The sequence below is a fragment of the Mchenga conophoros genome, linkage group LG4 (assembly GCF_057382185.1).
Source record: "Mchenga conophoros isolate Kocher_MC1m ecotype Shallow Benthic linkage group LG4, M_conophoros_male_GT1.1, whole genome shotgun sequence".
NCBI lineage: Eukaryota > Metazoa > Chordata > Actinopteri > Cichliformes > Cichlidae > Mchenga > Mchenga conophoros.
The window spans coordinates 8,187,283-8,202,673 of NC_140529.1; the positions used below are offsets into that span (position 1 = coordinate 8,187,283).

Genomic DNA, 15,391 nt, shown 5'->3' on the forward strand with positions numbered 1-15,391 from the left:
ATGGCGAGGACGCTGGTGTTGTCTGTTTAGGTGAGATAATGTTCTAATAAATTGTGCTGAATAAATGTATCTTTCTCTGTTTAGATGAACAACTCTGTGACCCAGTCACTATAACTGAGCTAAACTAAATGGCAAGAAGGAAAGTTGGGCTGGGTTATTGGCTTTTGGCTTTCTTTTGGTTTCTTCAGAATTTAAATGATACAAAGTATGTTATCTTTCATAATCATTATTGTTGGTAAGTGTGTGTGATGGTTGCATGACCAAACAATAAAAAAGAAAACACTAACACTTTTTAAACAAATGTTCCTGTGACTAGGTGCCCATATCAGATTATCTGAGTCTGGGTTGAGTCAGTGCTTTGGAAGAGTAGAAATCTACCACAGTAGTGCATGGGGAACAGTCTGTGATGATGGCTGGGACTTAGAGGATGCTGAAGTGGTCTGCAGATCCTTAGACTGTGGTACAGCCCTGAGTGCCACTTCATCTGCCCTTTTTGGTCAAGGAAGTGGACAGATCTTGCTTGATGATGTGGCCTGTTCAGGGAGTGAAAGTTCTCTAACTGAGTGTCAGCACAGAGGATTCGGGACACACAACTGTGGACATGGTGAAGATGCGGGTGTCGTCTGTTCAGGTGAGCAGAAACACTGAAATTATAATATTTGTTTTCTTTGTTATTACTCATTAAACATTTTTAGTGTTTATGGAAAATAAATGAACTCTCGAGTAAAGCTTAAAAATAAGTACGTTCACATAGCAACAGCTTTGTGAACAGTCTTCTTCACAGCTCCACCATAATCTGGTGGAGCTGGAGCAGTCGAGTGGTCAGCACCAGCAGATCTCATCAGGTCATCCATCATCATGTTAGTTAACTTAAAGTCTGGCCCTCATTTGTGCACACTTGGTTTCAGTTCCTTCTGCTGGACAAACTCCTTCAATTAATTAAATTTTTACACATGAACTGACATGCAGTTGTTCTTTACTTGTGCTTTATTTTTAGTCTTTTAACTTTCCTCTAACTAGTATAATGTTGACATCCCTTTATTTAAAGACAGTTATTATAGCAGATGAATGTCTAACATCTATCAGGTTACTTTTCCAGCTTCATGCTAACTCATGATGGTATGTCTGAGATTTCAGATGCTTCTTGTAGGTGATAAACTCAAGATTAATTTTATTTGATAGATCAGCGTAGTACAGCCTCACTCCTTCAGTTTTGATTTGTGAATTAGCTAAGGCTCGGCTAAGGTTAGCATTTGGAGATCTCATTATAATGGGGTTTGACATACTTGTTTTTTTACATCCTTTTTTGTAGAGAATGTCAACATGTGATTACTACTTGAAAGTGTCACTTTGATGCTGCACAGCTTACATGTTCTTCCAGTGATAGTGTGGGCTGTTTCTTGCTACTCTGGCTTCCTCCCAAAGACATGTATATTGAGTTAATTGGTAATCCTAACTGATTATATTGGGATCAGTGGAATATGATTATATTAATTGCCCTGCATCTCTTCAAAGCAAAAGATATCTAATAGTTAATAATAATAATAATAATGATGATAATAATGATGATGAGAAGAAGAAGAAGTAGAAGAGTGGGCTGCTTATTAAAGTCTATGACCTTTTGGAGTAAGATGTCTCAAAAACTGAAAACATTGCTAAGGCTGTCACTTATGTTTATGTCTTAACATTTTTTCAGATTTTAGATTTTTCTTCCTGCTCACCTCTCATTTCCCCCTTGCCTTAATTTTGTATTTTGCATTTGTATTTCCCTCTTTTTATTTTTAATACATGCATGCATGCCTCTTTGTGTGCTCTGCATTTTCCTTAAGATAATATAACAGAGGTTAAAACATGAACAGAGTGGATTTCAAAGCTTGTCAATATGGACGATGAAAACAAGCAGCTCTAACAAATTTATACTCTATGCTGTCATAAGCTGCCCTTTACCTTTCTTTGTTTATCAGAATATATATATCGAATATATATAAATATGTGTGTGTGCACGTGTGTATGTAGCAACAATGCCAAATATTCTAAGTCAAAGTTCATCAGTGCTGCAGATTTTTGGTGGTAAGAGAAACCGAAGGGTTTTTGCAAAAGAGGAACTAAAGCTGATTTGGGTGAAAACTACATGTTCTAGACTGACAAACTAAATAAGTAGAAATACATCACACCGATGGTCAGAAATTTATTTTAAGGAAAAATGGAACGTGTTCATTCTGTTTTAGTGTCCTTGCTGCTGCTGTTTTAATACAGTCAATCCTTCTGCTGCTCCACTAGAAAAAAACACCATCTCCAAATTATTTTAAAGACTGTGTAATCATTAGTGACTTTTTGCAGTTAACATTTACATGTGTGTGTGTATATATATGTATATACACACACACACACACACACACACACATATTTGATTGCCGGTGCAAATTCTGTCATTGATCATGGTGATTTTCTCATTTCATTCACTGAAGTTTGTGAAGTTTCAAAGCAAGATGTTCGAGTTAGGTCAAAGCTTCGACTGTAAATTTAGCATCTAGACCTAATTTCTATCGAGGACACTCAAAAGAATAGCTGTTATGTAATCCTGCAGTGATTTGTTAATTTGGCTCAATTCCAGCAATTGACACCTTCCCTGCACGTTTTTAAAACTAGATGTGGGGAAAGCAGCAATATCAGCCCATTGTAGAACAAAACAGAACAGCCTACAATGCCAGCAGGCATGATATTGATTCTTGAAAGAAAGCTTGAAAAAATAAAGTGGATGTGATAGTGGGTTGCAAAGTGGCTTGCAGTGAGAATGTCACTAAATGTTACTGTGGGGCGATCGTGGCTCAAGAGTTTTGTAATCGGAAGGTTGCCGGTTTGAGCCCAGACTTGCATAGTCTCAGTCGTTGTGTCCTTGGGCAAGACACTTCACCCATTGCCTACTGGTGGCACGAGTGTCCGGCAGCCTCGCCTCTGTCAGTGCACCCCAGGGCGGCTGTGGCTACAATGTAGCTTGCCATCATCAGTGTGTGAATGGGTGGATGACTGGACGTGTAAACAATATACAAATACAGGCCATTTACCATTTGTAAAGAGAATTGCTAGTTGGATATGTAAACTGGTATCAGTTGAGCCATATGGATTGTTATTGGGATTAGCTGAGGACATCGGTGTAGCTTGACTTTGTGATCTGTTAAAACTCACACTATTCTTTTTGTTTGGACTTTTCAGCGAGTCTCCCAAAACCCAGCATCTCTGTAAATGAAGGTGAGGTTAGCTGGGGTCAGAATATCAGCATCACTTGTTCCGTCTCATCTGAGTTCTTAGATGGAACTTTCACCCTCAAGAAAACCTCAAGTAATTTCAGTCAGACTGAAACAGGATCCAGATCTGCTACCTTCAACTTCAGTGATAAGGGACTGTACCAGTGTCAGTATGAGAAACGCATTTCAAGTAACACATTCAGCTCCCCCCTCAGTGACTCTGTCAGAATCTCTGTTACTGGTAAGAAGAAATACACTTTCCTGAACACCATGTTGCATTTGTTTTCTATAAATAATCAAAGGGTAGTCACTCAACTACCAATATATTTAATATTGTTTGGGGTTTTTTCTTTTCAGTAAGCAAACCCAATATCTCCATCAGTCCTGCTGGTGTGGTGACCTGGGGTCAAAACATTGGAATCACTTGTTCATTGTCAACTCAAACTTTAGGTGGAACGTTCATTCTTATGAAAACATCAGATTCATTCAACAGGACCCAAAACTCAAACACAAACTCTGCTACCTTCAATATTCCTGAAGTAGACTTTGATGATGAGGGATTGTACCAGTGTCAGTATCAGGAAAGCGGCCCAAGTCAACAATTTTACTCCCCAACAAGTGACTCTGTTAGGCTCTCTGTTACAGGTAAGAAAACAAATGATAGCATGTAGTATGTATGATAGTCAATAATTAATAGCAATGTATATAAGAGGATACTGCAGTAGTTATTTCTAGTATTTATAACAGCAGTTGCTGTTTTATAAAGTTTCTGACTGCCTGACAAAATGCTCTCAAAGCCCACAGTACTGAGGACTAAACACAGACTACTGGAAACAAACTATTACACACTGTGGAGCATTTAGCAGCTAAAAAGAGCTAAATGTTAAGTTGGGGCCTAAAAGAGTCAATGGTGGAATTTCATTCACCAGGTCACAAAAAACAGTAACACTTGAAAATAATGTCACACTGTTAGTAAAGTATTAGTAAGTGCGTAACTCATCATTTATAAAGCACTACTCCTCATTAGTATGTAACTTATAAATACAGATTTAAATTTTTATTCATGATTAATTCAGAAATTCTAAGTATTATTATTATTATTTAGAGACACACACAAATATATACATATATGTATATATGTATATATATGATTACGATTTTTGTGAGTGTATTAATTGTGGTTATTTTTTTATTGTAAATTAAGGTAGTTGCTAGTTGTTAGTTTTGTGTGTATTTTAAGTATTTTGTGTGGTCTTCTCTAAAGTGAGGATAGTGGTGCAGTGGTTAGCACTGTTGCCTCACAGTGGGAAGGTCCTGAGTTTGACCCCAACATCTAGCACACCCTTTATTTGTGGAGTTTGCATGTTCTCCCTGCATGTTTGGTTCCTCCTGGTTTCCTTGCAGTATCAGTGTATCATGAGGGATACTTGATATTTGTGAAGCTCTTTGAAAAACTCACTATTGCCTTGTGATCACCTTACTAGTCTTAGTATAATGAGGCAAAGCTACCCTGTGGCTCCAGCTGTCCAGTGTATCTTTTATTCCTAAACCCACCTTACAAACTATGGTTTAGACTCTGGTCTTAACTACATGTCAGTATTTTGCAAACCTCGGGGGGATTATGTTTGTAACTGGCAATAAATATTTACATGTCCTGTATGTCTTTGTTCTTTGTCTGTGTCATTTATCTGTTGTGAAGATAGCTGAGACTTGTTCGAGTCTTCAGCTACTTTCATTTTTTTTCTAAATGCTTTATAAGGCAAGTCGTCCCTTTACTCGTCACACAAAATACTTAACAACTAGTAACTGTCTGAATTAACCATGAATTACAGTATGATAATAAAGTGTCTGTTAACACACTCACAAACAGTTCAGTTCATCTTTAAAAGCATTGAGTAATACGTTACTAATGCTGCACTTAAATGTCTTAAACATTACAAAGTAAAGAAAATCATGATCTTAATCTCAATCTGTTTTCACACAGTGAGACTTCAGCGGCCCAGCATCTCCTTGACGTTTCCTAATGCAGGACTTGTCTGGGGTCCTGAAGGTGCACAGATCACCAAGGGTTACAGCTTTGTCCTCACCTGTTCCATTAACTCCACATTTTCCAGTGGACATTTTATTCTCAGCTTCTCTGACTCCAACCTCACAGAGCCAGCAGTCAACAACTCAGCCTCCTTTAGTTTCCCTGTAGCTGAGTATGAACAGCAGGGCAACTACAGCTGTGTGTACGAGGTCACAGTGTCCACACGGACATTCAGATCTGCTGAAACTGCACCGATTACTGTCATCATTAAATGTAAGTACACTGTTAAATATATGTATTTTTATTTTTTACTAAGAAAGAAGAATCATAAATATCACTGGCAATTCTACTGGGCAGTATTTTTCCCTCAGACGTCTCTCATTCTATTAATTTCTAAATTTGTATGCATTTAAAAAGAAAGAAAAGGAGAAGCAGGTATAAGTCAGAAGGCAGTTCTGATATAGAAACAAAACCGAACAGAAACAGGAACAAGCACAACTGATAATATATCCTAGCAAAGCAATCCTTTGCTATTTGTATTTGCTTATACATGCTCTGGACCAGAGATGTCAAACAAATCGACATGGGAAAGACTCCAATCTGGCATAAATTTTAGACTTTATCTGAATTTTCATAGACTTTTTAGCTTGTCCTACTGACAAAGGTCTCACCCACAGTCATTCATTACTACATCAAAGTAATTAAGTAACAGATAAACAATTAAATAAAAAAGTTTGGGTTTTGTCATTGTATACTACAGAAAAACTGACACATATTGTTGAACTTGCACTTCTTTTTCTTATATTGAAATATTGCAGGGATTAAATGTACAATAACTTTTGTACACTGACAGAGTTTCATTGTTTCAACCCACTTAATATGAGTGTGGGCTGTATTTGGCTTCCGCTGTAAAATGGGTTTGACATCCCTGCTCTGCATTAACAACCTAAATGAGAAGCAGTTCATTTCAGTGGGACAGAATGTGTTCTAATAGACAAATGCTGTCCTCCTAGTGTCTTTGATGCCGCTGGTGTCCTCTGTATCTGTTGTAATCCTGCTGCTGCTCCTGCTGCTGCTCTTAGCGGTGTGGCTGATCCTCAGAAGAAAACGACAACACAAGCAGCCTGCAGCTCTCATCCAAACTCAAAGTGTGTACTCACCAAGAGACACAATTTTAAATGATTACAAGTTTAACTATATATTCACATTGTTTTCCTTTACGTGTGTTTCAGTGGTTGTCCAAGTTGGGAATGACTACACGTGGGGAGACAATGAGGGCGATGAGGAGGTCTATGTGAATGTTGATCTGCATCAAAAAATAAAAGGTGAAGCTACAGGAGAGGATGGAGACTTGAGCGATGACTATGAGGAGCCAGTGAATGATGGCGACTGTGATTTTAAGGAAACAGATCCCAGTGACTATTACAGATGTCCAAAAGAGGCCTGTATGTTTGTAGACAATCACAGGGAAGAAGATGATGATGAAGAGAAAACTAGTCATGCAGAAGATGTCTTTGAGAATGTATCCCCTCCATCACCAGTTTATTAACATTCATAACAACCTGAATCGCATAAACATCCAAAATACAACCACACCGAAAATACCTGCAGGCCAATAAATGTTCACCAGTGTCGTATGGGTTCTATTTCTTCAATATACCATTCTTTGTAACAATATTTCCCTGATATAATGAATGGTATTTAGCAATTAATCTTGTATTATGTGGTCCAAACTGAAGTACTATAAGTACTTTTAAATTACAGTTATTTTCGATTCCTTGTGGCATGAAAGTTAAAGGAATCATCTTCGGCCCAATGCCTTTGGTGGTCACCTGACTTCACAATATCCTGATCTGTGGGTTTGATATCGGTTCTTATTTAAAGGTTCCCCTTCTGGATCTCTGCAGGCTGCATGTCAAAGCTAAATGTGAAGGGTGTGTGGGGGGAGGCTCAAATGATCGTAAAACTGTTTATCGAAGTGTATCGTTAAAATTGGGCTTTGTCCCCTGAGGTTCTTGTCATGTCTGCTCCTTGTTCATGACGCCCAGTTTCAAAATATCAGGAGAAAATTGGCAAAATTGCTCACCTTGAAGCTTTATAGTGGGACTAAAACCAATGGGTGTTATCCTTTCCTCTAACATTAAAACATTTTCTTTACACTGTAAGAAAACATTAGTTTTTTACCCTACATATTGAAATCCTCTTATTCCAAGTAGCCTTTGACAAACACCACTGAACAATTTAGGTTCAAAAAACTGTTTGACTTTTTTTCACCCTTTATAATCTTACAAAGAGTGCATCAGTAATGGATGGAAACATTCTTTTAAACAACCTTTCCTTTGAACCTTTACTTTTTTTTTCATTTTATTGAGTCATACTGTATTTTATATTTGATCTTGGACGCGAATCTGGGTTGGCTTCATTTTAAAATGTACAAGTCTGAGCCTGAATTATTGTTTTTCAATGCTTTTTGTTTTTATCTTCATATATTATTCTATTTTCTTGGTGTATATATCTAAAATAAAATAAAAAAGGTTTTATGTTGCATGCTACTGTACACGTCAACATTACATTATACTCTGTGCATGATACTCAAATACTTTTCCAAGGCAAACCAGAAATTATGTATTGATATTTTGGTAAAGTTATAAACACCCTGCAAGTACTTTGAATAAATTCTTACAAAATATTTAGTTTCATCAGGATGTTATTGCAGACACTCACATTAATACAACCTTGACTGGTCTTAATTTGGATGTTCTTGTAGAGCCATGAATAATAAGCAGGCTGATCTGGGTGGTGTAATAATATCTTAGTCATTTGGAGATGCAGATACAGCAGCTATCCAGAGTCTCCACTTCTATTTCTGACCTTGGCATCCTTTGGTTTACTGACATACTTCTTTATTTATGCAGCAGCCCCGATGATTCAAAGCTGACTTGAACATTATTCCATATGTGTTCTTCTGTATATCTTTGTTCTTGTGAACAGATCTTTTGGCTTCATTATAAACGGGCACAATGCCTAAAGTTACCAGAGAGCTGAATTTAAATAACTTTTTTTAAAATGACAGAATACTTAACTCCATAAAACCTTTTACAGCCATTACACACATCAAGATAATTAGTTGGCATTTTGTATCAGCAGACTGTACCAAGAGTACTAACCAATCACATTCAAACTTGTTTCTGGTTTGAACCAATGATCTGACAGTCTGATGCCTACAAAGCCACAAATACATATGACACAGGGTCCTTGTAATGTTCACAAGCAGCGCTCACATACACACAGTGTGGAAATGTTAGCACTCTGAGCTCATCCTCAGTGATGAGGCCCTGTAACCTGAGACAAGACAGACTCTGTTTATAATACAAGCTCAGCTCTGAGCAACTGCTGAGGTCACTTGTTGGCTGTCATTTAATGTCTGATAAATTAAAATGTACGCAGAGCACACAGCCTGACACACAAAAGATATTTAGAAAGAAAAATTCCAAGATACTCATGTAGCATATGCTAGTTAGCTTAGCATAGCATAAAGGAAGGAAACGCTGGATATATTGAAAAGTAGTCTAACTTTACCCACCAGTTACTGCAGAGAAAGATGATTAAAAAAAATAGGATTCAATATATTAAACTATAACAGTTTAAAATGGCAGCGCACTGGTGCATTGATTAGCACTGCTGTCTCATATCGGGAAGGTTTGAATCCACCAGCAGGCAGTCTTTGTGTGTGGACTCTCCATGTTGTGCTTGTATGGTTTAAGATAAGATAAGACTTTATTGATCCCATGGCGGGGATATTTGTGCGTTACCTCAGCTCAGGTACAGATAGCAGAAGAAAAATAAGCAAACAAATACAAAATAAATAAGATAATACACGATATACAACAGCAGCATACACAGTATGTGATTATGGATAGAGGGTTGTGGAAATATACAAAAAATAAATGTAACTACTTACCACTACTATTATTACTAAATACCCGAGTAATAGATATATATAAGTATCTATGAGTATAGACGTGTACTCAGGGTCTCTCTGGGTACTCCAGCTTCCACCCACAGTCGAGGGGATGAAGCTTTATTAAACAATATTGTTAAACGTTTCAACAGTGAAGGCACATTGAGATGCAGTAAGCATTACTTTTACATTAACATGCAACTAAATCTTCATGAATCAATGTTCAGACGTTACCTAATAATGTAACATGGTCATGTGAAATTATTAAATATTATTAACAGTGCCTTTCACTGTGTTATAACATATCTTAAAATTAAAGTGTTTATATGCATTTCATACAACCTGTTTGTATGCATATTTGCTTCATGTTTTGTTTTGGGGTTTTTTTTGTATTTTGGAGTTTATTTTTGCACCATCCACCTGTAAGGAGAAGCATTGGAGGATGACCTTTGCTGTCTTTACTTCAGTCAAAATAAAGATATCTAGGCACTGAAATCTGAGCTTGTTATTGCCTCTTTTTTTCTTACATACTGCTATGATACTTACTTTAGTAAAATGTGTTGAATTTGCCATAATTTAAATCACAGTTATATCGAGTCAACAAATCATAACTTTTCAGCTGACTGCTATTTGTGAAGTTTGGACAAATAAAGAGCACTATTTCCATTAGTCAGTTCTGAGTGATGGAAGTAAAATGTTGCGCAAAACGCATTTGTGCAGTTTTAGTTTTTTGACATTTACTGGCACCATTTAAAGAAGTTACAGATTTTGAGCACACAAGTACTTTAATTAAAGAGAAGCCATTTTGGCCTAGACAACGTTTGTCAAGTACAAAAACACAATTCAATAAGATAATGTTTTATTTGCTTTAGTGATCATTTATTTCCTCACTTGTAATTACTGGTCTTTTCATTCCAGTTAAGTTTCATTTTGTATCTAATAGAAAGAGGTTCAACACTGCTAAAAGGAGTTTACATTTTTGTACTATAAGGTTTGTGGCTTCCATTTGTAACTGAATTCTGTTTGAGGCCGTCTGTCTGTGTTTAGATGATATAGCTTTTCATTTGCAGCACGATGGTGCGGTGACTGTCACTGTTACCTCACAACAAGTAGGTCCTGGGTTCAATTTCACCATCTATGTGGAGTTTGCATGTTCTCCTTGTCGTGGGTACTCAAGCTTCCTCCCACAGTCCAAAGACACGTGGTTAGTGAGGTTAGGTTAACTGGTGATCCTAAATTACCCATAGGTGTGTATGCGAATGGTTATCTGTCTCCCTGCGTTAACCCTGCGACCTGTCCAGGATCATACTAATCATTCTTTTGTCACAGTGAATTGTTCACGTCTACTTATCCCTGTTCAACTTAAAAGAGCACTGAGCACACAGTGTAGGGTTCTTCTTCACCATGTGTCATAAAATGAGATGAACACTTTAAACTCCTAACAAATTGTCAAAGAAGCAAATAAAAACATGTGATCTTATATTAGCCTCACTATGTACAAAATAAAAGTAACAGGAAGGATTTTTTTTCCCATTATTTTACATGGTATTAATTATGTAAACCTTGACCTTAGTTTTTTATTTACAGTAAATAAAGAGGAAATGAAAAATTGCTAACAAGCTGCTATTTTCCCAGAGAGGAAGAAGAAGAAAACTAGCAGGACAGCAAACAAGGTGATTATATAAGTATATATAGATATACTATTATTAAAGGAATTTATTTTAAACTAATAGCTATGATTGGACCATGATCGTGGTTTAATGTAAAAGAAGAGATTGTATAATGTGTTAAAAGGTAAACATTAGGCTAAACCTCTTTTGATTTACTGGGGCAGCCCTTCATTCTGAAACGAGCTTTAGCTCCTGTCCTGTTAAACCAGCTTTCTTCTGATGAGCTACTTCTCACGAACAGCAGGTGGGTGGGCCTTCTGTGCACAGAAGTCCACAAACTGCTACAAGAATATTTCAGATTTTAAAATATTTACATTTTTGCTAAAATATTTCAGCAAGACTATTTCATAGGATAAGTATGTATAGATATACTTTGCATGACTTGTTTGGGATGTTTTGGATTTGTTTGTCTAATTCACCATTACATTGGTAATTAACCTTCCTGTAAAGTACATCACCCACATGAGAAGTGACACTCTGGGAAATGTGACCTCTCCTTATTTAGAGAACATTTTAATCCCAAAAAGCTAAAAGCTTTAAGGGGAACAGCCCTTACTGTGTTGCCAGGTTTAACCACTTTTTGCTCACAGTGGTTGTGCTGTGAAGCAGACATGCAGTTTAACTTCCATGTCACACAAACCTTTCTTTAGTGATCAGGAGAGAACCATAATAATGTAAACAATAATGTATCACTAAAAACGAATAATCTGTCATTTCTTTATCAGTTCAATTTCAGCTATAATGAAAATGGGTTGAAATGATTAAAATTGTTTTTTCAGCATGAAATAAGAAAACAGGGCAACCACCAAAACAGCTAGTCCACTGATTACGTCAAACAGATAGCAAACCAGGTTTCAGGAGAAGAGATGTCAGATGGATGTGCTCATCTTTGAACTTAGCATTAAAACTGAAAATACTCTGGAGATGAAAATACTCTTCAAGATATGTTCAGATAACCTCGAGTCCACATTCTAGTTATGGTCGGTTAGATCAATCAAGACTGATTCTTCAAGATTAGGCAGTCGATCAAAGTAAGAAATGATCATGATGTCTCTAAGTGGGAGAAGAATAAATCTATTTGGAAGGTGAGAACTCTCTTAAACAAAACATAACAAGGCTGCCTCAGTCTGCTGTGGCCGTGGACAGAGGATTACTGTAACTGGTGGGTGTCCTGTTTAGCAGTTGAGAAACCAAATCCCACAGCTTCAGAGCCCTAACTTAAGCAATACTTCTTATCCATAAAGAACTTTTGATGTTGTCATTTTGCCCTAGTTTTGGCTCTTCAAAGACTGATATGAGCTTTCATCTTCTAGCTCAAATGTCTGGCCCTCTATTGGCTTGTCTCTTGAGAGTCTTACTCCCCTTACACAGTTCTGGTCAAAATCCTGTCTCCCTCATACAGCTCTCATATACCATTAATGACATGGCCTAACAACACAGCTTTAGATTTAGGTGAGCATTGGGTGCAGAGAATGGAGTTAAAGTTTTGCTTTGTTGATATTCAGGAACAGTTTAGAAAATGTTTATACAGGAATGTTTTCTGTCAACCACAATTCATGAATCCAAATTTCCTATGGTGTCTGTTCACTGATCACCTCTGCCAGCCAAGCCACGTGAAGGTCTTTGCTGGTGTTATTGGCCACATTCAAACATTAAATATGTCCACAGTCACACATTCAAACATTAAATGTTTGAATGTGTGACTGTGTAACTGTAATTTACAAGCTAAGTCAGTTAAATGCAGCTAATGGCATGCTATTCAGGTTACTCTGATGTCCTTAACAAGTGTTCAACCCAGCACACTGTAGTGCTTTTAGAAAATAGTAACTTTAAGTTAATTTAGTTACTAGGCAGAAATTCATTTTGGTTATAGTAAAAAAGAAATATTAGAATTTTGTGTTTGCTTTTAACATAGAGGTGAATAAAGTCTTTTAAAAGGTGTTGTGTCATTATTTACTTCATCCTACATACTCTCAGTGAGACAGCACACTTTCAAAGTCCCAGTCTGGGTCACTTATGAGGACTGACAAATCAGCATATTTTCTCCAGCAGTATCATGGCCTTGTGCATACAAACCCAAACAGGCTATGACCATGTGTTGTCTTTAGCTTTTTGATTAATGGCAGAGTATTCCTGACTTCACTGGCACATGTTAGCAAGCAGCACTGAGCTCATAGAGCTTAAATAGCACGGTGGGAGGGCCAGGACAGAGCAGCTGGGGTATATAAAGGACTGCTGTGTAGATTCCCAAACTAAGAGAAGAGTCAATACGGAAAAACTGAGGAAGCTTTCAGTTCTCACTGGACCCTGAAGATATCTAGTCAGAGGCAGGAACCTGCAATCAAAACAACACTGACATCATGTCCCAGCACGCAGCCTTGACCAGCTTGTTTGGCGATGACCCTTTCTTCAGTCATGAACGGGTGCTGTGGCCTCTCAATATTGAAGCCCTGTCTTCTCTCCAGCGAGACTTCTTTAACCGGAGAGCCAAACTAGCTGACAGCCTCCTGAGCCAGCTCTATGATGGGCCCCAGCTGCTCAACTTCAACCAGATGCCCCTAATGCCTAACACATTGAAGCGGTATGTACAGTAGCCCAATTTTACTAGTGGATATACCTGATTTGGGGTTTGTTCAAACCTACAGATTTGGTTTTAACTTAACCATCCATAAGATCACCACTGATCTGCCTAGAGTTATGGCATGTTTTAGCCACATGCTAAATACTAAAATGCTAAAAGTGGTAATGAAGTCTTATACATTGTTGGCATCAGATTTTCTACTAAAAGATATTTTATTTGGCTTTTCTAAACAGGTAAAGAATCTATTAAAAGGGTAGAATGCTACCTAAGATCTACTCCTATCTTAAGCTTAAGCTTTTTTGGATTGTCAATGATCAGTTTAGACATTCAAACATTTGGGGTTTTATAAAAAATTGAAAATTCTGTAAAGAAAAGAAAAGATACGATGATGATAAAAATAATAAATAAGGCAAGCTTTAGCAGAATCCAAACCCTACCCCAAACACAACTATAAAAAGGTTAACAGCCTTTGTGGGTCCGGAGCAATGATGGAGAAATTATTTCTAATACTGATTCACTTTCAGGCTGAGTGATGATGAAGAGCAGCAGAGAGAGCTTTCCACTACAGAGACCCACAAGGAAGTCCAGCCAGCTAAAGAAAACAACGGTGACCTCCTGGTGACACTAGATGCTCGCGGTTATGCCCCCAGTGACATCACTGTCAAGCTGGAAGGCCGGTGTCTGGCGGTCGTGGCCATGAAGGAGGCCGGAGCAGAAGAGAGCCAGTCCTGCTCTTCCTCATCCTCCTGTGCGTCCTTCTGCTCCTCTGCATCTTCTCAGGCAGGGTTCGCCCAGAAGATCGACCTGCCTCCTCACCTGGATCTGTCCGGCCTCTCCTGTTCCCTGATGGATAACGGACAGCTGCATATCCATGCCCCTGTGGCTAAGCAAACAGCTGGAGAGGAACGCCAGGTACCCATTCGTTTCAGGACATCGCTGGAGTTTCCCATCAAAAAGGACGACACAGAGGAAGAACAAAGAGACTAGTGCATATGTGCCCCCCAAAACACACACACACACACACACACACACACACACACACACACACACACACACACACACACGCACATTTTTGATGAGTTTATTTATATACACCCTTCCACAACAAAAAGACTCTACAATGAGTAATGTTTACAATTATTAGATAAAGACAACTTTTTATTTTATAACAATGTGCAATTTGTATCAACTGTAAAAATGAAATAAAGTGTCAAATGGAAAATAATATCATATAAAATTGGCTTTTGCTGAGGACTACTGTGACCACATGATGGTGCCAACAGCCTACTCACACGAGGAGAATGAAGGAGTAAAAAGAAGTCAGCAGACACAGATGGAGGAAGAGAACAAGAAGAATCCTAAAAGCTGGCATTAACTCCCCTAAGGTGGCTGAATTAGTACCCTTAAAAGGTTCAAGTGACATTTGGTTTCCTGGGGCGAAGTTATTTGCCGGCGTGCTGGAGCTGGTGACAAACAAAAGGAGCAGTTTAACATTTTATGAGTCCTACCCTGAGGGTGTCATGATAGAGAAGAGAAGAAATAAAGGCATTATTAGAAAAGGTGAACAGAATAGAGTGAAAGGGAACAGAAACATTGGCAGTTTCTGAGGGATCAGTTTAACCAAATCCTAACCTTACTTTTTCTTTTCTATGACAATACCTTTAATTTGTTTTTTTCTTAAAGATCTGCTGCCAATGCAAATAAGGTAACTAAATTTACTTAATGATACTAACTTGGGCTTTTGGAAAACTGCACAAAAGGTAATATCTTCGCCAATACCCTACCAGACATAACCAAAATAAGAAGATAACATTATTAGATTACTATTATTAACAATTGTACCACATGAGTCAATGAGACTTTATCAGAATGTTGCAAATTTATTAAAAATCAGGAAATCTTTAA

At 37.7% G+C, this 15,391-nt stretch overlaps 2 protein-coding genes across 2 annotated transcripts in view; both read left to right on the plus strand.

Annotated features, from left to right (window-relative positions):
* The window catches only part of LOC146575477 (uncharacterized), an 8,456-nt gene extending 630 nt beyond the window's left edge, over positions 1 to 7,826 (plus strand). Inside the window, exons 3-8 of the mRNA XM_085270180.1 lie at positions 1 to 30; positions 317 to 631; positions 3,603 to 3,890; positions 5,230 to 5,547; positions 6,288 to 6,422; positions 6,507 to 7,826. The exon at positions 1 to 30 is cut by the window's left edge and continues 282 nt beyond it. Of these exons, the coding sequence (XP_085126306.1) occupies positions 1 to 30; positions 317 to 631; positions 3,603 to 3,890; positions 5,230 to 5,547; positions 6,288 to 6,422; positions 6,507 to 6,823 (1,403 nt within the window). The 3' untranslated portion in view covers positions 6,824 to 7,826. The remainder of the gene's footprint in view (positions 31 to 316; positions 632 to 3,602; positions 3,891 to 5,229; positions 5,548 to 6,287; positions 6,423 to 6,506) is intronic.
* Positions 7,827 to 13,157: 5,331 nt separating this feature from the next.
* Positions 13,158 to 14,623, plus strand: hspb9 (heat shock protein, alpha-crystallin-related, 9). Its single transcript, XM_085272557.1, has 2 exons — positions 13,158 to 13,486; positions 14,011 to 14,623. Exons 1-2 carry the CDS (start codon positions 13,266 to 13,268, stop codon positions 14,471 to 14,473), a joined length of 684 nt encoding a protein of 227 aa, XP_085128683.1. The 5' UTR covers positions 13,158 to 13,265; the 3' UTR covers positions 14,474 to 14,623.
* Positions 14,624 to 15,391: the final 768 nt, after the last annotated feature.